The 26,919-nt window shown below is 29.4% G+C and overlaps 10 protein-coding genes and 2 pseudogenes across 12 annotated transcripts, besides 2 other annotated features; 7 read left to right on the top strand and 5 right to left on the bottom strand.

Annotated features, from left to right (window-relative positions):
• Positions 1 to 1,026: part of a mobile genetic element that runs on past the window's edge.
• A 1,837-nt stretch (positions 1,027 to 2,863) lies between these two features.
• TVAGG3_0240580 (cytolysis) lies at positions 2,864 to 3,537 on the bottom strand (the record flags this gene model as incomplete). Its single annotated transcript, XM_001302819.2, has 1 exon — positions 2,864 to 3,532. One exon carries the CDS (start codon positions 3,530 to 3,532, stop codon positions 2,864 to 2,866), a length of 669 nt encoding a protein of 222 aa, XP_001302820.2.
• Positions 3,538 to 4,546: 1,009 nt separating this feature from the next.
• Positions 4,547 to 6,030, top strand: TVAGG3_0240570 (uncharacterized protein; the record flags this gene model as incomplete). The annotated part of the gene is made up of 1 exon (XM_001302820.1): positions 4,592 to 5,560. One exon carries the CDS (start codon positions 4,592 to 4,594, stop codon positions 5,558 to 5,560), a length of 969 nt encoding a protein of 322 aa, XP_001302821.1.
• A 903-nt stretch (positions 6,031 to 6,933) lies between these two features.
• On the bottom strand, positions 6,934 to 7,149 carry TVAGG3_0240560 (uncharacterized protein; the record flags this gene model as incomplete). Its single annotated transcript, XM_051227655.1, has 1 exon — positions 6,934 to 7,149. The coding sequence occupies one exon, from the start codon at positions 7,147 to 7,149 to the stop codon at positions 6,934 to 6,936; it is 216 nt and encodes a 71-aa protein (XP_051112641.1).
• Positions 7,150 to 7,513: 364 nt separating this feature from the next.
• TVAGG3_0240550 (uncharacterized protein) lies at positions 7,514 to 8,230 on the top strand (the record flags this gene model as incomplete). The annotated part of the gene is made up of 1 exon (XM_051227654.1): positions 7,514 to 8,230. A coding segment is annotated over one exon (717 nt), but the record flags the coding sequence as incomplete, so codon positions are not given.
• A 54-nt stretch (positions 8,231 to 8,284) lies between these two features.
• Positions 8,285 to 24,741: a mobile genetic element.
• TVAGG3_0240540 (uncharacterized protein) lies at positions 10,686 to 11,369 on the top strand (the record flags this gene model as incomplete). The annotated part of the gene is made up of 1 exon (XM_051227653.1): positions 10,686 to 11,369. The coding sequence occupies one exon, from the start codon at positions 10,686 to 10,688 to the stop codon at positions 11,367 to 11,369; it is 684 nt and encodes a 227-aa protein (XP_051112639.1).
• Positions 12,812 to 13,651, top strand: TVAGG3_0240530 (keratin-associated protein family; the record flags this gene model as incomplete). Its single annotated transcript, XM_051227652.1, has 1 exon — positions 12,812 to 13,651. The coding sequence occupies one exon, from the start codon at positions 12,812 to 12,814 to the stop codon at positions 13,649 to 13,651; it is 840 nt and encodes a 279-aa protein (XP_051112638.1).
• On the top strand, positions 14,813 to 16,414 carry TVAGG3_0240520 (Prim-pol domain family; the record flags this gene model as incomplete). The annotated part of the gene is made up of 1 exon (XM_051227651.1): positions 14,813 to 16,414. One exon carries the CDS (start codon positions 14,813 to 14,815, stop codon positions 16,412 to 16,414), a length of 1,602 nt encoding a protein of 533 aa, XP_051112637.1.
• Positions 16,456 to 17,124, top strand: TVAGG3_0240510 (uncharacterized protein; the record flags this gene model as incomplete). The annotated part of the gene is made up of 1 exon (XM_051227650.1): positions 16,456 to 17,124. One exon carries the CDS (start codon positions 16,456 to 16,458, stop codon positions 17,122 to 17,124), a length of 669 nt encoding a protein of 222 aa, XP_051112636.1.
• On the bottom strand, positions 18,233 to 19,755 carry TVAGG3_0240500 (annotated as a pseudogene). The gene has a single exon. A coding segment is annotated over exon 1 (1,523 nt).
• TVAGG3_0240490 lies at positions 19,864 to 23,150 on the bottom strand (annotated as a pseudogene). Its single transcript has one exon. A coding segment is annotated over exon 1 (3,287 nt).
• On the bottom strand, positions 23,377 to 24,483 carry TVAGG3_0240480 (uncharacterized protein; the record flags this gene model as incomplete). The annotated part of the gene is made up of 1 exon (XM_051227649.1): positions 23,377 to 24,483. The coding sequence occupies one exon, from the start codon at positions 24,481 to 24,483 to the stop codon at positions 23,377 to 23,379; it is 1,107 nt and encodes a 368-aa protein (XP_051112635.1).
• A 1,687-nt stretch (positions 24,742 to 26,428) lies between the features above and the next one.
• TVAGG3_0240460 (dynein light 2 family) lies at positions 26,429 to 26,868 on the top strand (the record flags this gene model as incomplete). Its single annotated transcript, XM_001287516.2, has 1 exon — positions 26,429 to 26,698. One exon carries the CDS (start codon positions 26,429 to 26,431, stop codon positions 26,696 to 26,698), a length of 270 nt encoding a protein of 89 aa, XP_001287517.1.
• Between the last annotated feature and the right edge of the window lie 51 nt (positions 26,869 to 26,919).

Below are 26,919 nucleotides of genomic sequence, written 5' to 3'. Positions count from 1 at the left end.
TTGCTTCCATTTTTTCTGAAATAAATGAATAAATATAATGTTTATAAGTTTTCATATCTTTTTATTCTTAATAACGAATGGTATAGACCTTTCAACTTCGTCTTCCTTCGGTGCTGTTCTTTCATATGAAACATTATTGGTATCTTCAATAATGAAACCACAATCACATAAAATTTTATAGTTCCAATTGTTTCTTTTGATATTTTATCTAACAAATCAAAAACTTTATCAACACCTGTACATTTATTTAAATAAAATATTGTGTTAAATATCATGGTCTTCTTTCTTAATCGTATTTGTTGCATATGTTACATTTTTCAGTGCTTTTTTGAATTTTTCAGAATCAAGAGGAGGTGAAAGTAATATACATGGATAATCTCCATCGTCAATAAATTGTAACTTATGTTTATGAATAAATTTTGTGCCTTCTTCTGAAAGTGTTTCGTCAATATCACCATCTAATAAATTTTTAGTAGATTCCAAAAAGTAATTTTTATATCTTTCCTCATGTGATTTTTGAACTTCTGATTCTGAAGCTGGGATATTCATTAAACCCTCTACTTCATTTCAGCATTCTCAATTCCTTAATTTTTTCATCTATTTCATTTCTTAATTGTTCCAATTTCTCAATCTCATCGTTATAATATTCATCTTGTTTAATTTTTTCTTCAAAATATTCAGGAGGTGTTTTCAAGGCTCTCTGAGCCCAGGTCCTCTGGACCATAAAGAGGAATATTCTCCTGTTTTTCAACTTTTTTTGGGATATAAATATCTCATTATAGCCTTTTTAGTAATTGGTCCGTTATATTTAAATTCATTCAACAATCTGGAAAAACTCTTTCACATTCTGCATATATGTTGGATAAGAACCGTCTCCAAAATTTTCTAAAATATTTTCTAATTCTGAATTAGTGAACTTTAAAGATTTCAATGAATTAGTTGTTATACTCATTATCATTAAATAAAAAATAAAAAAAATAAATTTAACTTAGTTTTAATTTTACGTAAGAAGTCAATTTTTTAAATCTTGATTTATTCAAAAACGTAAGAATAAAAACCGTAAGAATCATACATTTTTTACTTCATATGTTAAAAAAAATGATACAAAATCGTTCAATATTGTATGAATTCTTACGTTTACAAAAAAAGTCACACAACCCTTCAACATATACTACTATAATCTCCTAAATGTTTTCTTATCTTATTGGTTTTCCATTCATTATATGAAACTGAATAAACTTTATCTTTATCTTTACACCTTTCATCACTTCCAATATATTTATATTTCAATTTTGATTTATTGGTTTCATATTCATTAACGTTTAATAATTCACAGTCTTCCTTTTTAAATAAATGTTTAAGATATTCAGGATTAACAATTCTATAATATTGCTTCCCTTTAAATCTTTGAATATAAACAGGAACACCATCCTCTAAAATTCGATAATCTATTTTATCTGGTTTTACTTGTTGGGTCATTTATGTAAGAATAAAAAATAAATTATTTAAAATTAATGTTAATTTTTTTAATGATTTATAAATAAATATATTTTAATGCATCGTCTATATATAGATGTAACAAAAAAAGTCACTAAACCCATCCTATCCTACTACTAAATACGAAATATATTATTCATGGATCAAATTCCAAATTGATTCTTATTAAAATAATTCTTGGGGATAATACAATTTATTGATATAATGAAAAAAGAAAAAATAAGATGTATTCGGATTCGAACCTGATTTTTCTGACCCCCAAAATAAAGCACCTTAGCAAATGAACCACATAATTATTTCGTACAATTTTTATTTTTAGCTATAAGATTTTTCCCCAAACTTGCTTACCTGCAAATATACCTTCAGCTTCATAATTGATCAAAACTTACAAGGTCAAAGAGTAGCTTAATACTGCACATTTCAATATACTGTTTACTTCATTTTCAAAAATTATTACATATTGTTCAATTAACGATTTTTTCACAGATGACATTACTAACAAAACTGACCCATTCGTATCGCTCATTACCAACTCACAAAGTCGAAAACACAAGTTTCTGCGCCCACAAAGCATATGATTTAATAACGGATATCATTTTTAAATAAATGTGTATCTATTAACGAGCATTTTCATTAAATCCAATACAACAGAGAAAGAATCGAGTATAATATGGTCAGAGAGACTTGTGTCAGATTTTGAATTTTGTAGATTTCAACACAGTATCTCAATTTTGCATACTAAGATATGCACCTCTACAAATGCTTTTCAGATCCACTCCGACTTCAAGCGTAAATACTTCCCATCTCTTACAATCATTACTTTTTTCGAACTCCCTAAAAATTTTTTTTAAAAAAATTTTATTTTTTGACACTTTGCAAAATCTTAATATACATAGTATGTAGACGCTATTTTTTCCAAGTTTTTTTGCCAAAGTATTCAAAATTGTGGGGATTTTGCGGTTAAAAATAAGACCCAAAATGATTTTAAGACCCACTTTTTTCGTATACTGTCAAACGATGATAGTGGTCTTGTTAGCCAATTAATGGGCTTCAATTATAAAATGATATTAACACATATATTTTCTAAAAAAATATCATTATAGACAAGGAAAAAAGATAGATTTGTTGATAAGATATTTGAAATTATTGTGGAAAACAAAAATATAAACAAGTACACTATTAAATATTGGTATGCAACTAAATGCTTTTTTATGTCAAGAATGTGATTTAACAAATAAAATTGAGCCATCACAATGAAATTATAAGGACATGCTATTTCAATGAAAATATGTCGGTTAGTAAAGGGTGCAAAACAAAAAAACAAAATTTATCAAGATAGATTTTTATTTAAAAGGACAAAGTGTACTTATTTTTTCGAATCCTTTTTATTATAGTTATTTAAGAATCTTTCACCAAGTAGATAGATTGCGTAGAATTGACAAAGAGCTCCTCCAGAGATGAAGAAGTGGAAAATTAAATGGAAAAATGGCTTATCAATCTCGAAAAAGATACAGCCGATTGAGTAACTAACGCCGCCTAAAGCAATCCATAATTTCTGCGAAAAATCAAACGATCTGTTGAACTCTTTGATACAAACAATGATGCTCCATCCCATTGCAAGATAAATGTAAGTGCCTTCTATTTTATCGAAGAAAAAGATTTTTGAAACGATACCTATTACAGCAAATACCCAAATATATATAAGAAGAGCAATTCCTGTATATGTTCTCATAGCATATAATACACATGGAGTATAGGAGCCAGCAATTTGGAAGAAAATTGTACAATGGTCAATGTATCTTAAAACCCGTTTAACAGGTTCGTATGTACACCCATGATATAATGATGAATTTAAAAAGAGGAAAAGAACGCATAATCCATATACTGTAACACCAAAAATATTGACTCTATCGTGAACTTTCATTTGTTGCTTAATTAGGTAAGTTGTTAAATAAATTGTGATAGGAACCATAACAGCATGTGAAAGACAGTTGGCCAGTTCCTCACCAGGTTCCCAAACAGGTAAACTTTCCATTCACAAAAATGATTTTATGCGAGGTTATCCATTTTTCTCAAATTTTTTAATTTTTCATAATCTCCACTCATCATTAAATAAAAATTTAATTACGAATATATTCAATAATTCACAAAAATTGAATGCAGTTAATTTTCAGGCAGAAAAAGTTATTCTCAAAGAAAACATAGCGTGCTTTTGATCTCAAATTAAAAATCGGATCTAAGAATATTAGAAGCCGAGCACTAAAGAAACAATATTTTAGAAAAACGCGTAAATAAATTTTTCAAATTAATTGTTAAAAATATTCATTGATAAAACATAATTAAGAGGTTCAAAAGCATTCTATAGCCCCTAAATCGCCTCACAAACGTGTAGATCAATTATTCCATTAATATTGGCTAAATTTGTATAAAGATTTATAAAATGAAAGTAGTATATGAGAAGCAGGATATCAGAAATATTTTTACAAAATATAGTATATATAAGGTGAATGATTAATTTCATATAATCTCATATTAAGGATTGAATATTCGGGATTTACTCAAACATAGAGAGCGGAAAAAGGGATAATATTCATTTTCATGAAATTATGGAATAAATTCTATCTGGCCCCTGATAAAAAGGTTATTCAGCGATGCATTTTTGAGGGAAATTCAAAATTTATCGGTGTTTATTTTTGTTTAATAGAACATTTATATCTCTTTAATTTTTTGTAGGATAAACTTTTGAAAAGAAGTGGAAGGATAACTGATTTATCGGAAAAAAACGAGTTAGAACACTATCCCATTTCCATTAAATAAGTTTTTTTGTCTTGTTGACTTTTTATGGCAGAATTTTCATTTTCTCAAAACTAGATTTTGTAAACTAGTCAAACAATTTCTCGGTTATATAAATCCAAATGTGAATTCTAGCTCAAAGTTATCTTAAAAAATCCAAAAAAACTATGAAAATTTTGAAAAATCTTCCATATAAATTTCTATAAATTTTTCTCAAAACATAATAATTCATTATTAATTGATAAAGAAATCGAAACAAAATTCAAATTTTGAATTCAAAAACTGCATAACCAAAATTTTGATGAACTCATGTATGCTCTCATCGGCGCAATATATCGATGGTCCTCTTAAACTAAAAGACGTAGAATGTTTCAAGGCATCTTTTATTAATATGCCAGATGAACAAACTCGAAAATATGTAGAACGTTTTAATCAAGATTTATTTCAACGAAGAATAAATACAGTTAATGCTTATTACAAACAGTGGCTTAAAATATGGCCCCAAGGAACTCCTTTGCACTTTTTCGCCGCTTTGAATACCTATAAACTCACCGTACCAGAAATGGAAACAAATTTGAGAGATGAAGGGTTCAAAAGAGAACTTATTGCCTTTGTCGGCGCAGAAGCAGACAAGTTTAAGCAAAAATTTCAAAATTCGTCGAGTGGTGAAAGCCCAAAGTACTCTCCTTTAATTGATCTCTCACCCGAAGATAGATTAGCAGCGATAAAGAGATCCCAAATGCCAGATATAGATAAATGGACTACCCAATACTATAATAAAGTTGTTCGCATACTAAAAGATAGTTGGGATGATATGGATAAAAATGTATTAGCAGAAAGTTTTAAATGGACCTTAGAACAATGTGAATTTATATATGAAGAGTTGAAGAAGCGTAATGCATTCGATCAACCTCAAAAGCGTAGAAGAAAATCGAAAGAAAAAAGAACATTTACTGGAATTATGTTCATTAAGGACGGAATTACTCATAGAATTGGTCAACCATTATTTGACCCAATAGATCAGACACAAAATCCTTTAAGAGGATATTGCGATCCCCTGACGAATTTACCTTTCCATAGGCCTATGATTTGCCCATATGGTTATGTATTAGATTATGATACATGGAGAAATAGATTACAATATCATTTGCATCCTTATCAACAGGTGCCGTTTACCACGATGCAGTCCTTAACCGACCTCACCGTGAAAAACTATGATGAATACAAAGATAAAATTAGAAATGCTCCATTCTCAAAATATATTGAATAAAAAAATCCCTGTTTTCTGTTTTTATGACTTAAATAATTCTCTCTTTTTAAAGATAATACAGCTAAAATTTCATAGAAATGGTTCCTATTGTTAACATATTCTAAACGATTTTTCACATTTAAATTTTCTTCTCGAAGTTTTGAACAGAAAAACTAATTGTATATTAATATTCGTTTAAAGGGCTATTATGCGATAAGTTATGCCAAATTTTGACTTGTGTATTGTTGCTCACTCGATATCATGTTAAAAACTTGTTTAAAATGAAAAATTTAAGTGAAGGTCTTATAAGTATGTAATATATTGCATGCATATGATGGATAAGACATGTTCTGAAAAACTGAATTCAGAAGTAGTAGGATAGGAAGGGTTGTGTGACTTTTTTTGTTACATCTATATATAGACGATGCATTAAAATATATTTATTTATAAACACATTAAAAATTAACATTAATTTTAAAATAATTTATTTTTTATCTTTTATAAAAGAAGCTATATATAGATGATGTCAGATATTCCGCGATTAATTAAACATTGTTTAAATCCTGAATGGGTTAAACTTCAATTTAAAAAGGAAGACTGTGAATTATTTTCATGAATGAAAGATTCACTACCATAATGAAATAAAAAATAAAAAAATAAACTTTAAAAATTCATGTCTCAGAATCAACATTGAACTTTAAGAAATTAATGATTATTTGAATTTATGAAATCAATTATTTGATTTATTCTTTCTTCAATCTCTTCTATTCTTTTTGTTAAATCATCAATTTTCATTAATGCGGTGATTCTTGATTGAGGAATAGATTTCAAACTAACCACCCCTTTTATTTTTGAAATTTTGAATCCATCAACTTTAAACATTTTATTCAATTTACACGTTGTCAATTCTTCAAATAATTTTTTATTATTAGCATAATAGTCATTAAATTCTTCAACAGATGAAAAAATTTTTATTTCAGTAATTGGTTTAACAACGTTTATTTTTTGTTGAGCATCTTTACTTATTTCTTCCTCCTCTGTTTCATTTATTTTTAAAATCGGTTTCATTTACCATTAAATAAAAATTAGAATATAAGTGATGAAATACATTTTTTAATTAATATTAAATCAGAAATGGCGGCAGGATTCTTTAAAAAATTATGGGAAGGAATTAAGAAAGCTGCGGGTTGGGTTTATAAAAAGATTATTAAACCCGTTGCAAACTTTTTGGCACCAGTAGCGAAAACGGCAGGAACTATCATAGGTGGAGTATTAGGTACTAAAGCAGGTAATCCAGCGATGGGAGCACAAGCAGGTAACGAGTTGGTGGAATTGCTGAAGGAATACTTAATAAAATAGGAGGTAGATAGTGGAAAAATAAATAAATATTATTTTTATCTTAGTATCGGTTGAAGTCTTTGATAAACTTTTTCTCCTTTATTTAAAACTTCTCTTATTGGGGCAGCTTTTGGTGTTATTGATTCAGCAATGTCACTAATTGCTTCTTTATTCTTAAATATCCAATTTGCTCCCTTCTTCAATGTTTCCCAAACTTTACTCGCTCCTCTTTTTACTCTATCCCACAGTTTCTTAAATATACCCGCAGCCATAGTTGATTATTTCATTAAAATTAAAAAATTCATTTTCATCTTTTAATTTTGATTTTTTATTTATTAATAAATGACGACTAACTATTTGGTGCCAAACACTAAACCGATTAATGGAAATGTGTTTCATTCATTCGAAAAGATAAATGAAATATTCGCAAAGAATGATGGTAGAAGATATTATAGAGAACTTGAAAGTTCATGCTATGACTCTGATGCTCCATATTTTGATGATAAACAAACTCATTTAAGAATTACAAATCCGGCTCATGATGTGAACCAATTAGGTGACACATATATTAAACGCAAAGTTAAAGCAACTCTAGTTTCAAATAAAGCTTTCACATGTGATGCTGCTTTTAAATGCATGCGTTTATTCGTTGGTTACAAATCATCAAATCAAAGCTTTAAACAATTAGAAGTAGAAACCGAAAGAGGTGATGCCGGTTATCTTCAGATGGATTGTGCCCGTGAATCTTTCGCATTTGCAACATATAAACCAAAATCAGAAAGGAAAGTTAAAAAGTTTGTTCATTCGTTATATAATAATGTTCAAAAATATGATAACTCAGTATGTGGTAAATATATTGACCCTTCAGAAGTTTTCAAGAAAGCAAATGAAGAAGTTGATGTCACTTTTGATATGATTATTCCGGTAAATGATTTGTTAGCATTTCAGGCGTTCGATGATTATCCTAAATCATTTGGTGATATCATTCTTAAATATTATGTTTTCAGGGATACTTTAGTATTTTGTCAGGTTGACCCGTTAAGAGTTGCTGATTTACAAAATTACGTTTATGAAAAGATAACTGATGAAAATTATGAAAAGATTATGAATCATGTTTATAAATATGATCGCAAATTCCAACAAATCGGACTTCCTACCAAATTAATTACAAGCTTAGCCGCTACATCTGCTGACGCAACAGTTGATGACGTTATTATTTCATGCACAAAGATGGAAGTTTTAGAGGATAAATGCATTACACCAGGATACGGTTTAATTGAAGAATCAGTTAAAGCAATACCACGTTTATTCAGTAAGGAAGATCCATTCATGATTCCAGCTCAACATATTGACGTTCGTTCACTAAATGGAGGTTGCATCACTCCTGAAGGTATTAGCTCAGATTTCTCATACGCTCTTCATAATGTTACAGATGTTGTGTTAACATTTCCGAAGAATGCAATGCAAAGAACAGTTTTAGAAAATCCAATGCTTCGAGGTCTTCAGGTCACTATAGATTCCAGAAACTTCCCCGATCAAGCGATGACCACAGTGGGTGACATATTCTTTACACGTATGCTTCAAGCTTCTGATTTAGATGGAGTGAATGAATGCACAGAAGAATATGAGGACTCATTAACTAGACCACTGAATGATGATAATGGCACGCCATTAGCTAGAACATGGAAAGACCAAACTTCATTCTTATGCACTATTCCAGTTCAACGTGATGGAGCGGGTATATTCTTTGATGGATTAGAAACTTTCAACTCACAAGTTACAGTACAAGTGAAAGCTTATCCAATCATTCAGGGTGAAAATGACACTTACTGTTCAAAAGTGACAAATCCTCCTCAGGTTTGGTTTACTAGGACTACATATTGGACATGGACACCGGATGAAGGTTTGAAATATCATCCAACAGGTACACCACCACAGTATAGAAGTTCATATGATGAAATATTGATGAATAGAAATGTTTAAAATTATAAATTTATTTTTGATTAAATGGATTTAAATTCATCCACCCCTTATGAAGAATTAGCAGGAGTATATAATACATACGTAGATGATATGATTAATGAAGCATTGAGTGATAATAGAAATGCTCTATCTAAGGAAAAATTAATGAAAATTCCATATTCTGAATGTTACTTAAATTCAATCACTGCAGCAATTGGTAAACAAAATAAAGGTAAAACATTAACGATATTAAAACAAATTATCATTATTGCTAACACTTCCCCCATTCACATGTGTTAATTTATATCAACCGTTCAGGTTCACCTTCAGATGATACATTTGAATCTTTAAAGCATTTAATCAAAATTCCAATTATTTATTTATCACAAGAAGAAGCAGAAGATTATTTAAAAAACTTTTTAATGTATAAAGAATTATATAATACAATCAAGAAGCAAGGATTAGAGGATAAAATTATTGATAAACAACGGGATGAATTATTTGAAAACACTTTCTATTTCAAATTTTGATAGAGAATTTTTGCATTCACTCATTTTTCTAGATGATGCGGTGAAATCAAAACTAATAACAAATGAGAAATCATATTTTAATCAGTTATTAACTCAATGTCGACACATTCAGTGTTCATTCTTCATGGCTGTTCAATACTTCAAAGCATTAAGCACAAACATTAAATCAAATCTATCAACACTTTTCATTTTCAGTGGGTTTAGTCGTCAACAGTTGAACGTTATGCTTTATCAAGTGAATTTACCAATGAGCATTAATGAACTTTACACACAATATCAGCAATTAGGTGAACATGGAAAAATAATAGTTGATTTAAATAAAGGAGGTGTTAAATTTGATTAACTTTTTATAATTAATTTTTATTTTTTATTTATAATTAAACATGACAGAAATGGTAAATCTTCTACAGGTTCCATTAAAACAAGGGACAAACAAAAAGGGTACATATAATAGAACTATGAAAGTTCCTGATGGAATGAAAGAATTAGTTTATATTGTTGCTGGTCTTCAAAAAGATGTTAAACAAATGAGAAACGTTTTAACATTACCAGAAGCTCAAGCATATGCCAAACGTCATGGTCCAAATTGGGAAGCACACGAAGCAGACATTACGGGTCCAAATGGAAAACCTGATGGTATAAATGAAGTTTTCGTTACTGATGGTCAAGGTAATATTAAAGTCATAAATGGTTATAAATTAACTATATCTGATTATCCTAAACGTAAAGCATATAATGAACGTTATCCTATACAATTTGATGAAAATGGAAAAGCTGTTAAACAATACATTGGAGAAGGTGAAAATGGTCCAATTAATTCATACCGTGGTAATCCATATTCTTATTTCAATGAAGAATTAAATGCTATTGAAGAGGGACTGGATGGATTACCACGATATTCTAACCAGTTTGATGGTCAATATACAAATATTAGACCTGAAATTTCAGCTAAGAAATTCTTTAAAGTTGCTTTATTCGATCCAGTTTTCGCAAATGTTAAAGATGAACTTAAACAGCAATTCCAACCAATTATAGTAGCAAGAATTGCATCAGGTGCTTTATCTCAAGCATTCAAAGATTTAATTAAGAAACCATTATATCAGCAACGAGGTTTAACTTATGATTTAGTTAAGGAATCAGATAAAAGAAAATTTGAGAAATCAGATGATTATAAGAATGCAATTAATGAATATATTCGGTCTATTAATTTCGATGAAAATGCTAAAAATCAACCTCATGAACAAATCCAGGGAATAATAGATTCAAAAGTTCCAGCAAAATAAAAGTTTAAATATATTTTTTTTATTCGATTATAAATGAGAAGACGTTTCACTAGTCAAAAGAACACTAACGCAAAAGCAGAGATTACGGTTGGTTATAACGTAAATGATGATAAATCACGAATTATTCAAAATGTTAAAGTTAATGTTAGCCCTGAATTAACAAGGTCAGCAACTCAACCAAATTTATTAAATCAGATTTCATCTCGTGACTTACCAAAGAATGAGGAGAATGAAGAAAACCATGAGAATGAAGACCCAATCATTTTATCTGAACCTGGTAAAGAACCTGTTGAAATTCCCACTTATCCAACATACCCCCCACCTCTTTCATCAAACATCGAGAACCCATATAAAATAGACATTAATTCAGAATTAATGAAAATTTACCGTGATATAATAAATAATAATTATGATTCAATAATAAATTTAATTGACCAATCCGGTTTAATTATTTTACCTTATGAATCATTAATTCACATTTTCGCCATTCTTTGTGATGTTCAAGATTCAGACGTTAAGATTCAATTTTTCATAGATGATGAGGTTTCATGCTGCGGAACAGTTGCAAAAATAAATCCTATAAAGGATATTAGCACAATTAAGATATCAAAGAACGGAACAACAACTGAACTTCATTTAACATATAATGATATTTATAATAAAATAGTTGATGAATATAAAATATCACTTGAAAAATTCTTTGTTAAGGCTATTTAATATTCAAGCATTAACATTATCGAATAATAATCCTTTGAATCATAATCAATAATAATTGACCTTTCACCAGTTTCTATCGTTTGTTTTATTTCTTTTTGTTCCCCACTATCCGGATCGGTCATTGTAATTGTTTTTGTTATAGTATCAGCTTTATCTTTAACTTCAATCTTTTTTCCATCGGGATATTTAAACCAAAATTCCAAAAATTCGATATTGTCAATCTGTTCATATTTTAATCTATCAATTACATTTTTAATACCATTTGAAAATCTTATGAAATGGTCATTATATGGGTTTGATTGAACTAAATTTGAATGAAGTGAAATATAACCTGTTGATGAATATGACACTGACTCATATTTTCTGAAAACACTAAAATTTATAACATGAATGAATTTCTTATTCGTTGAATTTATGAATTCTTGAGGTAATCTTATTCTAGTTTTATTTATCACTGGAAAATAACGCTTTACCATATTTTTAATCATAATAAAAATGTCAATTATCAATATTATTTCGAATAATAGCTGTGAATTAAATTTAACAGTTAGCGGAATTTATAATGTTACTCTCGTTTCTGTGAGTGGTAAATTTAATCCAATTCTTTTAGACCCTTCAGATTATATATCATTTATTAAAGATGACCATGAAAAAACGTATGATATGTATATAAATAATGTGATAACGAAATGGGATATTAACATGATTTTAAGTTATTTAAATGAATCATTTATCGTATGGTATGAAGAAAATTTTAAATCAAAACCTGATAAACTTTTTGAACTTGATGAAATAAATAACCTTATTAAATTCCGCTGAAAATTAAATTTTGTACTCCTCATTTTCGTTCAATGTTGGGGATATTAAATTTTGAAAAAGATGTTGGGGATGTTTTGTATTCTGACACTGGTTCCAATTTCATTTTAATCAAATGTGATAAAGTTAATACCCCAATGAGATTTTCACATCAAACATTAGACCCTAACTCTTACCCATCAATACAAAACATTTTATCCATCAACTTAAACACATTTTCTTTATCATATCCGTTTCAATTATCCGGGAATTCATTTATTCTTCATTCAAAAGATTTATCAAATATTAAATTTAGAATAACTGACCTATTTGATTGTGATTTAGAATTCATGAATGAAATATTATGGCAATTTCAAATAGAAAAAATAGGTGATGAGATAACAGATTAAATATTTATTTTTAAATCATAATAAATGATTAAACAACAGCAACCACAGCAACTTAAGGCACAAAGCGCCCAGGTCCCTCAGACCATTACATACGCCATATATGCATATAATTCAAAGACGGCAGAACAAACGCAAAGGTTGAAATATGGAGATTTGGAGATAGTATTGAAAAATGAACATTTCGAATTCGTTTGCAAAGGTGGTGCAGTGATATCAAATATAAAAGAAATTTTATTTATGAATTCTAAAATTATAGGAATAACGGATGATATAACATCAATTCCACCAGAAGAACAGAGATATTACGCATTAAATGCATTTCCTAAAGTTTTGAAGATTGGAAGATTTAATTTAAATGAGGAATTCATAGAAGGTTTCCTAAATGACATAATGAAGAAGGTAGATAAGGAATATGTGGATAGTGAGTTAAATAAGAAGGCAACTTTGGTTTATGTTGATGAAAAAGATAATGAAATTAAAGAAAAGGTTGAATGGTATCATGAATGGACATCGGAGACTTTTAAAGTTAAAGCTGATACAGAATGGGTTTCGGGATGTTTAGACCTTAAAGCAGATAAACCTTATGTTAACGATGAGTTAGAGAAGAAAGCTGACAAAACAGAGCTTCAAACATTAAAGACAGAAATACTTCAAACATTATATCCTGTTGGTTCTATTTATACGTCAATGAACTCAACAAATCCTTCAGAAGTTTTAGGTTTTGGTACGTGGAAGCAGATTGTGGATAAATTCTTATACTGTGCTAGATATTCAAAGCAAACAGGAGGTTCGAAGAAAATTAAAGAAGCAAACTTACCCCCGCACACTCATACAGGAACTACAAACTTTTCTGGCGACCATAGCCACTCATTAAGAGACCACCCATTATACAACTCAGAATATGAAGCTGGCTATGATGTTTTATCTCCAGATTATAACCATTCAGCAAAAAAGACTTTTCGACCAACTGAACCAGGAGGAAATCATGTCCATACTTTCACAACAAATCCAACAGGCTCGGGTAAAGATTACATGCCACCATTTGTGACTGTATTTGCATGGTACCGCGTTCATTGAATGTGCTTGAGCCCAGACTTTTGGGTCAAGGCTTACCGAATGAACTAAATATATTTTATGTCTGTAATTAATTAGGTAATGAAGTAATGGATGAACTGCAGAAATAAATGTTTACGTTAATGTTTACGTTAATGTTTTCAGGTTATTCAATAATTAATTATTTTTGAAGAACTGAAGGTGTCACTATGTCACCATGTGTCACTCGGTTATTTAACTTCTCTGAAAAAATGAGACAACATGACATTTTGACAACAACACAGGAGGAGGGCATTTATGAATTATTTTTGAAGAACTGAAGGTGTCACCAGGTCACCAGGTCACCAGGTTAATTAACTTCTCTGAAAAAATGAGACAACATGACATTTTGACAACAACACAGGAGGAAATAATGTTTAGGTTAGAATGTTAGATCTAACCTCATTTCTAACCTCATTTCTACCCTCAAGATTTACAAACGTTTAACGTGATATACGTTATGAATTATTTTTGAATAACCGAGTGACACATGGTGACATAGTGACACCAGGTTATTTAACTTCTCTGAAAAAATGAGACAACATGACATTTTGACAACAACACAGGAGGAGGGCATTTATGAATTATTTTTGAAGAACTGAAGGTGTCACCAGGTCACCAGGTCACCAGGTTAATTAACTTCTCTGAAAAAATGAGACAACATGACATTTTGACAACAACACAGGAGGAAATAATGTTTAGGTTAGAATGTTAGATCTAACCTCATTTCTAACCTCATTTCTACCCTCAAGATTTACAAACGTTTAACGTGATATACGTTATGAATTATTTTTGAATAACCGAGTGACACATGGTGACATAGTGACACCAGGTTATTTAACTTCTCTGAAAAAATGAGACAAAATGACATTTTGACAACAGTCCTGGAAATAAATGTTTACGTTAATGTTTACGTTAAGTGACTCAAAGAGTCCGGAGACAAAGTCTCATGGTTTTCAGGTTATTCAATAATTAATTATTTTTGAAGAACTGAAGGTGTCACTATGTCACCATGTGTCACCAGGTTATTTAACTTCTCTGAAAAATGATGACAACATGACATTTTGACAACAGTCCTGGAAATTTGATGCAGTCCAAAAATAAAGTTAGTTTTAAAATTATTTTTATTTTTTTATTCCTATATAAATGACAGCAACAAACAACAACAGCAACTTTATCATTTCTGATGAAAAAGTTATTGATTCATTAGCTGAGGAATTAGTTGTGGCAGAAACTAAAACCCTCAACGAAAGAATTGGTGAAAACAAGATTGATTTATATAACTACCTCAAACACGATGGAGGAAGAGGAAGGAAAACTGGTATGGCTTTATTAGTAAATAAAATTTCAAATTTAACGATTATAGATGTTGATATCAATAAATCATACAATGATGAACTTAAAGAAACAGTTAGAAAAGACATTCTATCAAAACTTTCGGATAAAGATGTTATCGTTAAAACTGCTTCAGGAGGTCTTCACATTTATTGCAACACTAATTTCTTCTATTCAACCTCGAACAGAATGATTAAATGTTATTCCTGCAATGATTATGATATTGATATAATGACTTCTATTGATGATTCAAAACGTTCTTTAGTAGTTATGGCCGATTCAAGAGTTCGCAAGAATGCAACAGAACCAATCAATACATACTCATTCATTCGTGGAAGTTATGACTCAACATTAACTAGAACCGTAAATGATATATTAAATGATTTGAATATTAAGGTAAGAGTTGAACAGAAGAACGAAGAAATAAAGACTATCATGAATGAAAACAAAGATGTAAACATTGACGATAAACTTGCCCAGAGCATAGTTGATGGCATCTGTGATTTTGAAGTACATAATGACGGTGGAAACATGAATTTAGAAAAAGAAATAACATTATTCACACTGTTTCAAGCAATTAATTCGTTACCTAATCATTTAATTAATGAAGCATACGATAACGTTTATAACTTCTGCAGCTTAACAGAAAATGCAAAAAGTAATTTTGAAAAAGCACGTAGTAGATATGCACATTTAATGACTTCTCCATTTGTTTTAGTGAAGATTCTAAAACTTTATCAAAAGGAATATTATGATGAATATGTTTTACCTTTATTACGTAAGCCAAAAATAACATTTGATATCGAACTTGATGACTCGTTTTTGATAACAGATATTAGACGTAAAGCTGAAAATCATCAGTATAAAAACAGTTCTGAAGTCATTGAGGATTTATCACGTGTAATCCGCTTTGTAGATTGTGGAAACAAATACTTCATTCAGAAAGATTACAACATACACGACAAAATGAATCAAATATCATTCGTTCTTCAATCAAACATGAAAGAGTCACTTAAAATGATTAAATTATTTAAAGAAGAAGGTAAAACCATAACAGCATGGGACGTACTATTAAATCAATTATCCTCATTAACCGTTAAGGGTGTTTGCTTTAAATCTGATTCTCCAGATGTTTTCTCAACGTTTCAAGGTTATAAATACAACATTCTCGAAAAACCAGATTACTCAAAAATTGGGATGTTTATGGATTTCATTAAAGAAGCCATTTGTGATAATAACGATGAAGTGTATAAATACCTTCTCGGCTGGATTGCATCAATGATTCAACATCCTGGAATCAAGAATGAAACAGCAATTATTTTGAAAGGACTTCAGGGAACAGGAAAAACAGATTTACAGACATTATTTCTGAACTTCTCGCCGGTTATTCATGTAAAAACATTACTGAAATAAGTGAGCTAACGGGTAATTTCAACTCAGTAGTTGAAAATAAAATGTTTCTTGTACTTAATGAACTCAAGAATGTAGGTGAAGATAGACTCGCAAACTTCAACGCTTTGAAATCAATTATAACGGATAATGAGATTAGAATTAATGAAAAGAATCAACCCAGAAGAACTGCTCAGAACGTTGCAAACTTCATTTTCGTAACTAACAACGTCTACCCTGTCAAAATTGAAGTTGGAGACAGAAGATACGTAGTTTTAAGGGTTAATGGTAAATTCAAGGGTCAATTTGATTACTTCAAGAATTTAATGGATTCATGCACAAAGGAATTTTATGATAACCTTTTAACATATTTTATGCAATATGACCTTTCATCATTTAATGTACGAATCATACCGATGACTGAAGCCAAACAAGATTTAATCGAGTTATCAACAAATCCTTTAGATGTATGGATAAATACACATTATGATGAATTGTGTGCAGGTATGACGTGTGAAAATGCTCTATTCTGCAAACCATCAGACATGAAAGACAAAAACTTTCAAATGAGCATTAAGGATAAATGTGAAAGGAAACAAAGAAAAATAGATGGTAAACAGACATGGTATTATGTTTTGAAAGAAGAAATGAAAGGATTATATAAACAGGTTGAACCAAACGATAATGAGGATTCATTTACTGACGATGAAATACCTGTAAATGAAGCTTTATAAAGTATGATTGGAATTTATTTTTGCATTAATCCTGCTGTGTTGTCAAAATGTCATGTTGTCTCATTTTTTCAGAGAAGTTAAATAACCTGGTGACCTGGTGACACCTTCAGTTATTCAAAAATAATTAATTATTGAATGACCTAAACCATCTACCCTAAACATTATTTTTGTCTGATTTACACTCATTAACGTTCATGTTTGACAAAGCATTAACGATGAAAATTCATGAAAATTCATAAATGCCTTCCTCCTTTCGTACCTGTTGTCAAAATGTCATGTTGTCTCATTTTTTCAGAGAAGTTAATTAACCTGGTGACCTGGTGACCTGGTGACACCTTCAGTTCTTCAAAAATAATTCATAAATGCCTTCCTCCTGTGTTGTTGTCAAAATGTCATGTTGTCTCATTTTTTCAGAGAAGTTAATTAACCTGGTGACCTGGTGACCTGGTGACACCTTCAGTTCTTCAAAAATAATTCATAAATGCCCTCCTCCTGTGTTGTTGTCAAAATGTCATGTTGTCTCATTTTTTCAGAGAAGTTAATTAACCTGGTGACACATGGTGACATAGTGACACCTTCAGTTCTTCGAAAATAATTAATTATTGAATAACCTGAAACCATTAACGATAAAATAACTGATAACAAATTTTTATTTTTATCATAAATGAATACCCCACAAGCTCAAAATTTACCACGAATCATAACAAGGGAGGAAATGATAAAATGATGCGAGAACTTGCTAAAAATAACAAACCACTAAAACTGAGAAAATGTGGTTATGCAGTAATGATGGAAAGAGAGATGTTGTCAAAGAGGAATAAAAATTAAATTTGGATTGAGTTTAAAAATTCATCTTTATTAAATTCATCTCTTCCAAGCAATTTATTTATTCTATTAAATTCTTTTATTTTTGTTTCACATAGTTTAAGGATTGAACGGTAAGTTTCTAATTTTTCAATTATTTCTTTATCGTTTTCAGTTCCATCACATTGTGGCTTCTTTTTGTAATAGCATATTTTTGATTTAATTCTGTTTAGTTTCTTTTTATATTCATCGTCAGGACTCTTGGATGCTTCATTGTCACTCATTTCTTACGAAATAAAAAAAATTAAATATTATTTAAATATAATGGAGTAATAAAATAAATCGGAATTTCTATTAATTTATTGTCAACTTCAACTAATGCATTGCCGTTAATATATCTAACAAATTCAGCTATTGTGTCAAATCTTCGTCTTCTTTTTGTCATTGATTTATCAGTTTTTCCATAATCGAGATGAATCAAAACTTTATCCCCTTGTTTAAAATTCATGAGCCCCGAATTAATTTGTTCGTTTAACATCATTCAACCTTTCCATTTGCTTTCTAATATATTCCCATTCTTTTGAAATATCATTTTTCATTTCCACTGGTTTCATGTTTATAGTTCTATGCCATGTATTATTGTAATAATATACTAACTGTTGTATGATGGAGTCATGATTTCCATCCCAGTATATCTGACCGTTAACCCCTAACGCATCTCTAAGAGTTCTCATTACCGCATCAACTATTTTATTATGAAACGTATATGGAGAGGATGAAAAGAAAAAATTAATTTGTGGGAAATAATGAGTCATAGTTGCCTGAAATCCTTTATCACCATCACCCCTTATATTATCTACTCTTTCATGATCTAGTAAGTATTGTATAGCTCTTCTTGTTTCCTGTTCTGTTTTCCCTTTCACCGGAATGCAATATAAATATCTAGTGTTAATGTTAATGGCAAATAAATAAGTAACGTTTCCTTTTGAATATTCCAGATGATCGATTTCGTATGAATATGGATATGGTGCAAATGAAGGGCGACTAAATTTTTCCTTTAACGGTTGAATTTTCGGGTCAATTGGTTTATTTAATATCTTGAAATCCTTTTTAAAATCTTTTTGCTTCTTTAATGTTTGAAATGGATATAAGAAAGTGAATGATGAAGGATTAACTGAAGGAGGAGGCGGTACTGTCGTTGGAGGTTTTGGTGTTGCAAGTGGTTTAATTTTATCTGCTTTGATTTTGGAATTCATTCCCCTTTCATTAATTCTGGATGTATTCTATTCATTTGTTTTAAATATGCTGTATATAAAGGTTTGATATACTTTTCCGCTTCGAGTTTATGTTGAAGGATGAATTCCAAAAGTTGATCTTCATTTAAAAGTCGGCTGAATATGGTTTAACTAATGAATCATAAATTAAAGCTTGTGCATCATTTATGGTCTGAAGAACCTGGGCGTTTTGTTCCTTTTGTTTTTGTTCCTTTGGCTTTGGTTTTTGTGGCTCATGATTATATAAATTATATAATTCATCAATATCTTCTTCTGTTAATACTTTATTTTTGAAATCTTTCAACTGTTTAAGTTGTGATTTAGTTTTTCCCTTTGTATATTCATTATTTTTAATTTTGTCTTTAATTTCAGAAATTATTTTATTATGATATTTCAAAACTTCATTTTTATAATATGGATAATAATATTCCATATCATCACCCGTTATATTTTTATTATGTTTTTGGAGATATGATTTTAATTCATAATAACTAAGAAAATTTTGATTAAATACTAAATCATCAATTAAAATTTTTAAATCTGTGTTATCCATTTATATAAAAATAAAATAAATGTTTAAGGGTGCCCACCTCTTTGAATCATTAACGGTTCCTTTTGTCTCTTCTGTGGCATTTCATTAAAAATAAAATTTTAAATTGTATTAAATAAATGGCATACAACATCCATTTTCACAACATACAGCCTTAGTGTGTGCTCCTGTTAATGCAGTCTTACCGATTGTTAAGCGAGTCATTGACCCGTTTTTAAGTTGTAAATTAATATTCTGACCATCAAATATCACTTTATCATTTATTATATCCAAATATTTTTTAGGTGTTAATTGCTTATTTTGTCGTAAACTAACACCTTTCATTTTTTGTGCAATCTTTTTAAAATCACTTCCATCAATTGAACCGTTGAATGATGTATAACACTTAGGACATAAAGCAACCATGTTATCACCTTGTTTCTCAATTGCTAAACCCAATAACTTCTTCTCATGTGCTTTTTCTTCAGCTTTATTCTTTAATTTAGGTTTAAATTTCTCATCAAAACAGAAGAAATCAAAAGGTGCGAATTTGAAAATGTTTTTATCATAAAATTGTTTATCGGTAACAATTGCTTGAAATGCTTGAGTGTTAGGAAGATTTGGGTCGCCAGCAATTGCCCAATAAGATGAATCAGTATCACCTTCAATGAAATGAAAACGATTAACATCCATGCATTTATACATAAAATCATAAATGAAAACTAAATACCAGTATTTAGCATTATCTAAAGTGAAGAATGCCTCTTGTAAACATGTATCACATCTATAAAATCTATCTTTAAGCATCACTTGATATGCATCTTCACCTATTTCTCTTATGTTTTTAAACTTATTTGACATACATGCAACGCGTGCCCTCTGTGCATTCGTTATTTTAGTCTTTGCGTAATTTTGTGTATTCATTGCATCGTAACCATATGATCCATTAAGTGAAATTTTGCAAAATAAACTTTTTCCTTTATTTCCTTCTAATTCAGCCTTTTGTCTTTCGTTCATAAATTTGTTCGCAAATTCATTAAAACAAGTGTTTTTCGTAAATGTTAAAATTGATTGAATATCATCGATGATAAAATGAAATCTGTCTATTAGATACCAAAGATAATAAGAAGAAAATGGTTGATATTGGTTGTGTGTTGATACTAATTGAGTTAATTTCCTCTGTTTCTGGTCAACTGGTAGATTGTTTGATTTCATGTAATTATACATAAAACTGCCAATTGTTTTTTCATCTGTGATAATATCTAAGTTTCTTATTATCGGTAAAAAGTTTATGTAATCATTAATGTATTTTTCATCAATGTGACCCTTTACTTCAGCCACGAATAAAGTATTTTTCTTTCTAATAATTCCCATGCTTTTGCTTTCTTTGTTGCTGTATCACAAATGATAACACCATTCAATCTTCCCGGCATATACATTTTATGGTCAGTATATTGAATGAAATCATGAGGATTAGATGAAAATGATGAAGGATATAATGAATTAAAATCAACACCAACGAAATGAGTCATAATGTTGGTGGTGTCCTCATTTGATACAGTTTTAGTTTCTGGATTATATGAAAGTTTATTAATGTGCGTGATTCCTTTAAGATTAACACGATGTTGAACATTTGATAGACCACCAGTAATTCCATTACGGAGAATGTGATAAGCTTCAACTGAATCTAAAGTCATTGGTAAATTATTTTTTAATGCGTAATTTCTTAAATTGATTCTTAAACGTTGAACATCTTCATCTTTATTTGATTTTACGACATTGCAATAACAACACATTAACTGACAATTTTCTTTAGTATGTGGTTTTTCATTATCGATTCTATCCAATGTTGGTTTATTTGCATATGTAAACGCTTTACCACACATTTTGCATTTAGATGAAAGGATTAAATCGTGATAGTATTGAAAATCATCCATTGAAACATTATTTTTAGTATCCCTTTCTGCTTTTTCATCTTGTTTCTTATATGATTCAATTTTATATTTCCAATACTTTTTCGTTAATTCAAAACTTGATTCTATCTCTTCCTCAGGATATTTTTCATTAGGATTAAAGTCTTTATATGCTAAAGCGTAACGAATCATTGAAGCATTCGATGATAAAGAAAGATTATGAAGCATATCAATTTTATAAACAAATGTTTCTTCAATAATTTTATCAATTGGGTCAATCATAATTTCAACATCTTTATTGCAATAATGAATAAAATATTCTAATCTATTCTTAAAATTTTTAGCATCATTGAGATATATTTGATAATCACTATCTGATATAGTTTCTTGAGTTAATGCTGAATAAAATGAATCTTTCGTGAATGGTTCCCTTTATATAATTCTTCTTCGTAATTTTCCCATGTGATGAATTGATAAGGGAAAAAGGATTTAACACGTGATTTATTGTTTCCGAAATCTTGAGTGAATTGGTCTAATGTCCCACCCGCTATATAATTTCTGATGTCAATAAATCTCAATTCATATGGAACGTTTGTTTTCTTTACAATGATTTGCTTAAATTGTGAAGATGAACCCAGCATTGATTTTATTTTCCATTTTGCAGTGTTTAAATCACGAAGAATTAAATTTAAATCAAACTTTCCCGAATTAAAACCTATGATATTCACTTTATTGAATTCCTCATCTAGAAGTTCTTTAAATGCTTCCTTCTGTTTTTCATTTAATGTATGAGACAAAGTCCCCGCCGTTTGGTCCGTTTGCGACTTCATTAATTCTTCATATTGTTCAATATTTGATTTAGCAACTAATGAACAGGTTGAAAATAAAAACTCAATCCAATCAGAAATAAAAGAATCACTCGAAGTTAAGCAAAAATTCCTCGTATATGTTTTATCGTTTAATTTAACCGTTGATGATACCATGAATGGTTTTAAGTAAGCATTCAAAGTTGCACACTCAGAAAGTTGTAATTCTTCTTTAGTCTCTAATGTTTAAAGTCAAAAGTAATATAATATCTTGTCGGTTGATAATATTCCTGCAAATTATGAGCTAATAACCACTGATATATCTTCTGTTTCGTAATATGTGGTGCATATGGTTGCTGTGTCTTTTGCAATTGAACGTCTTGAATTAATCTTCCATTATTTTCTTTACATTTCTCACAATGCTTTAAAAATCTTCTTTGGTTTTTCCTTTCTGGATCATCACGGATAGAATAAACTTCTTCTTTAAAATATGGGCAAACTCTATAGCCGGTGAGTGCTTCAACGTCTGTTATTCTGTCAGCGTGAAGTTTTCCAATGGACTCTGTGTTAATAAAATATTTACTGTTTCAAATTCTGGATCTATCATTATTGATTCCACTAATGGAAAGTCTACCTTATTTATGTCCACGTCTTCTGGTTGAGGATCACAATAATAGAAATCAATATTAACATTTAACATTCTCGCTAATCTCTCACTTTCTGATGAAATGTCAAACCCTTCATATGAATCTATTGCTTCATTTAAATAACTTCTACGAGTTTTAGGATTAACACCATCAGGAATGTTATAGAAGCGTTTAAATAACCTTCTACCTTCTGCTCTAATTTGATTATCATTCATTTTAGCGGTTCCGTTTTTGTTCATTTATGTAAGAAAAAAAAATTAAAAAAATAAAGTTTATTCTTTAAAGCCCATAAAATGAATTAAGAACACATAAATTTTTATCATCTGCGACGTGACGGATACATTTTAATTTACTCAAGAATGCGTACCCGGATACATTAAATCTAATTCCTGTCTTATTTAATTTCACAACTTTGAAAAGGAATGTATGAATAGCTATAAAATGATGAGAAGATGTTTTATGGGTTGCTTCCATTTTTTCTGAAATAAATGAATAAATATAATGTTTATAAGTTTTCATATCTTTTATATTCTTAATAACGAATGGTATAGACCTTTCCACTTCATCTTCCTTCGGTGCTGTTCTTTCATATGAAACATTATTGGTATCTTCAATAATGAAACCACAATCACACAAAATTTTATATGTTCCAATGATTTCTTTTGATATTTTATCTAATAAATCAAAAACTTTATCAACACCCGTGCATTTATTTAAATAATAATTTGTGTAAATATCATGATCTTCTTTCTTAATCGTATTAGTTGCATATGTCACGTTTTTAAGAGCTTTTTTGATTTTTTCGGAATCGAGAGGGGGTGAAAGTAAGATACAAGGGTATTTTTCATTATCAATAAATTGTAACTTATGTTTACGTATAAATTTAGTACCTTCTTCTGAAAGTGTTTCGTCTATTTCACCATCTAATAAATTTTGTGTTGATTCTGAGACATAATTTTTATATCTTTCTTCATGAGATTTCTGAACTTCTGATTCTGAAGCTGGGATATTCATTAAACCCTCTACTTCATTTTCATTATATTTTTCAACTTCTCTTAATTCCTTAATTTTTTCATCTATTTCATCTCTTATTTTTTCCAGTCTTTCAATTTCATCGTATTCATCATCTTTAATCCGTTCTTCATAATATTCAGGGAAAACATCAGGTTCTTTAGGTTTTTCTTCTTTAGATGTGGGATATAAGAAATTTATAACATCATCTTTATTCATTTTTCCATCATAATCTAAATCATTTAATAACTCGGCAAATTTTTGACAATTTCTTAAATAATATTTACTAACTTCATAACACATCTCATCTAATATATCCTTTATTTCCTCGTTTGTGAATCCTAATGTTTTCACGTCGTTAGTTTTGACGCTCATTTCATACAAAATAAAAATAATTTTTCGTGAGACATGAATTTTTAAAGTTTATTTTTTTATTTTTTATTTCATTATGGTAGTGAATCTTTCATTCATGAAAATAATTATTTTAAAATTAATGTTAATTTTTAATGTGTTTAGTATATAATATTTATTACTAATTTATTTAATAATGTCGCGCTTTCTTACGAATTCATGACTTAAAAAACGTAAGAAAAAATTTTATATCATCTATGTATAGAAGATGTGAAAATATACCTTCATCTATATATAGACGTAACAAAAAAAGTCACACAACCCTTCCTATCCTACTACTTTCAGACGATAACTCGGTATTTTATCGTTTCTACTTTCTTCGGGCAAATTCTTGCATACATCATAGTAGAATGTAGGAAATTTTGGTATTCTGCCGATTTTTCCTGAAGAATTATGGAAAATTTTTCTCAAATAGTGATTTTTTTCTTTTTACACATGTAAATTTACTTTTCTTACTGCTTATGTATACAAACATTCAAAGATAACCTGTATCAATGAATAAGTTTCATTCAATAAACTAAGGTTAGACATTAGGATGAATATAGAGGATTTCATATATATCCTTCATTAAGCTGAGAGAGATATTGTAATTATATTGCACAATGAATATGATTTAAATGTTCGCATATTAAGTTAAACAAAAACATACTAAATCATTAACATAATGGAATAAAAGAACCTAACTGTTTCTATACTATTGATTTTTGAACAGAAAGTTTATAAACAAAAAAATATATAACAAATTTGATTATTCTTCAAGTGGATTAATATAATTCCACATAGTTTCCAGTGCTTTATCATGGGCATATAGTAATTCCGTAATTTTGGTGATTTGTTGCCTAATATCATTAATTTCAGACTGAATTTGCTGAACTTTAGCAACATTTCCACCAGGTATCTGGTCTAACTCTGATATTCCCTTATCATTATCTTGCTTGTCAACTGCATTCGAAATCTTTTTCTCCATTTCTTCAATTCTTGCTTGCAATTCTTCATTTTGAGCGGGTGTAGATACCTTTGCTTCAACAGCTCTGAGTCTTTTCTCAAGATCATCTTCTTCTCTTGGCTGAGCCTTTTCAACAAAGTCAATAAAAACAGGTTGATTCCATTTGATCTCCTGCTCAACCAAATTAACAAATGATCTAAATTCTGCTTCTGTACCTGCACTAAGGAGATGAATAACCTGATATTGGTCGAAATCTGGATTCAAATTTGAAGTATTAAAATCATCAAACTCAAGAAGTGTAGGACAAACAAATTTGGCGAGTTCTGCAAGCTTAGTATCCATATTTTCTTTGGAGAAACCAATGTAGCAGTACTTTAATATTGGTAATTCAGCAAGATATTTAATTTCTCGAAGATCAAAGATAAGATTGTCATGTATTGTTAAGCATTCTAAAGAATCCCAACTTGAGCTTTCAATAAACTTCAGTGATGTTAGTTGATTATAAGAAACATCTAAAGTATTTAAAGTTGAAGGCAATTCTGGCTTTATAGTACTGATTTTATTATGTGCAGCGTACACAATACGTATATTTGGTAAGTCTTGTAGGAAATCTAATGTAGTTAGAGTATTATATGAAACATCAAGTTCTTGTAGTTGATGTAATGATGATATAAATAATAAATCTGTGAGAGAATTATGATCTATAAACAAATGTTGTAAATTTAAAAAGACTTTTAAGTCTGGAAGAGAAGTAAATAAATTATTCGCGATATTCATACTTGTAACATATGTTGGATTGCTTATAGGTGGAATCTGCATCAGTTTTTTGCTTGATAAATCAACTGTTTCACCTTGATTTATTTTTCTACCACTTGAACTCATATTTTTAGTAGCCGTTTACAAATAAAATTATTTTTCATAAAAAGTGACACTGTCAAAATTTTTGACTTAAATTTTTCCACCATGGGAGAAAATCAAGAAAACATGGAAGGTAATGATATGCCAAAGGACATGCGTGATAGTCTCACTACGATATTCAAGGAATCAATACAGGAAACAGATGATCTGAACGAAATAGCTCAAAAAATCAAACAAAGTTTTGATAACAAATATTTCGAAGGATGGAATTGCATTGTCGGAAGACAATTCGGATCTAGTGTAACAGCAATCGAAAAAACGCATTTCTTTGAAAGAATTGGACCACTTTACATCGAAGTTTGGCAATGCAAGTAATTTCATGCAAGAAGAAGTATCATTCTATTATCTATTCTAGATAAATGAATGCATATTTTCTTATCTTTGTACTTTTCGGAAATTTCAATTTTGATTACCATATATTGTTAAAAATCAATCAAAACTAAATAAAAACTTTATAAAACTTGTTTCTAACATTGAAATATTATACATTTATTAAACAAAGAAGTCTATTTCATTAATAGTAAATATTTTGAATA

The sequence above is a fragment of the Trichomonas vaginalis genome, chromosome IV (assembly GCF_026262505.1).
Source record: "Trichomonas vaginalis G3 chromosome IV, whole genome shotgun sequence".
Taxonomy (NCBI): domain Eukaryota; phylum Parabasalia; order Trichomonadida; family Trichomonadidae; genus Trichomonas; species Trichomonas vaginalis.
The sequence above is the reverse complement of the archived record's forward strand: the minus strand, read 5'-3'. Positions and strand labels throughout refer to the sequence as shown.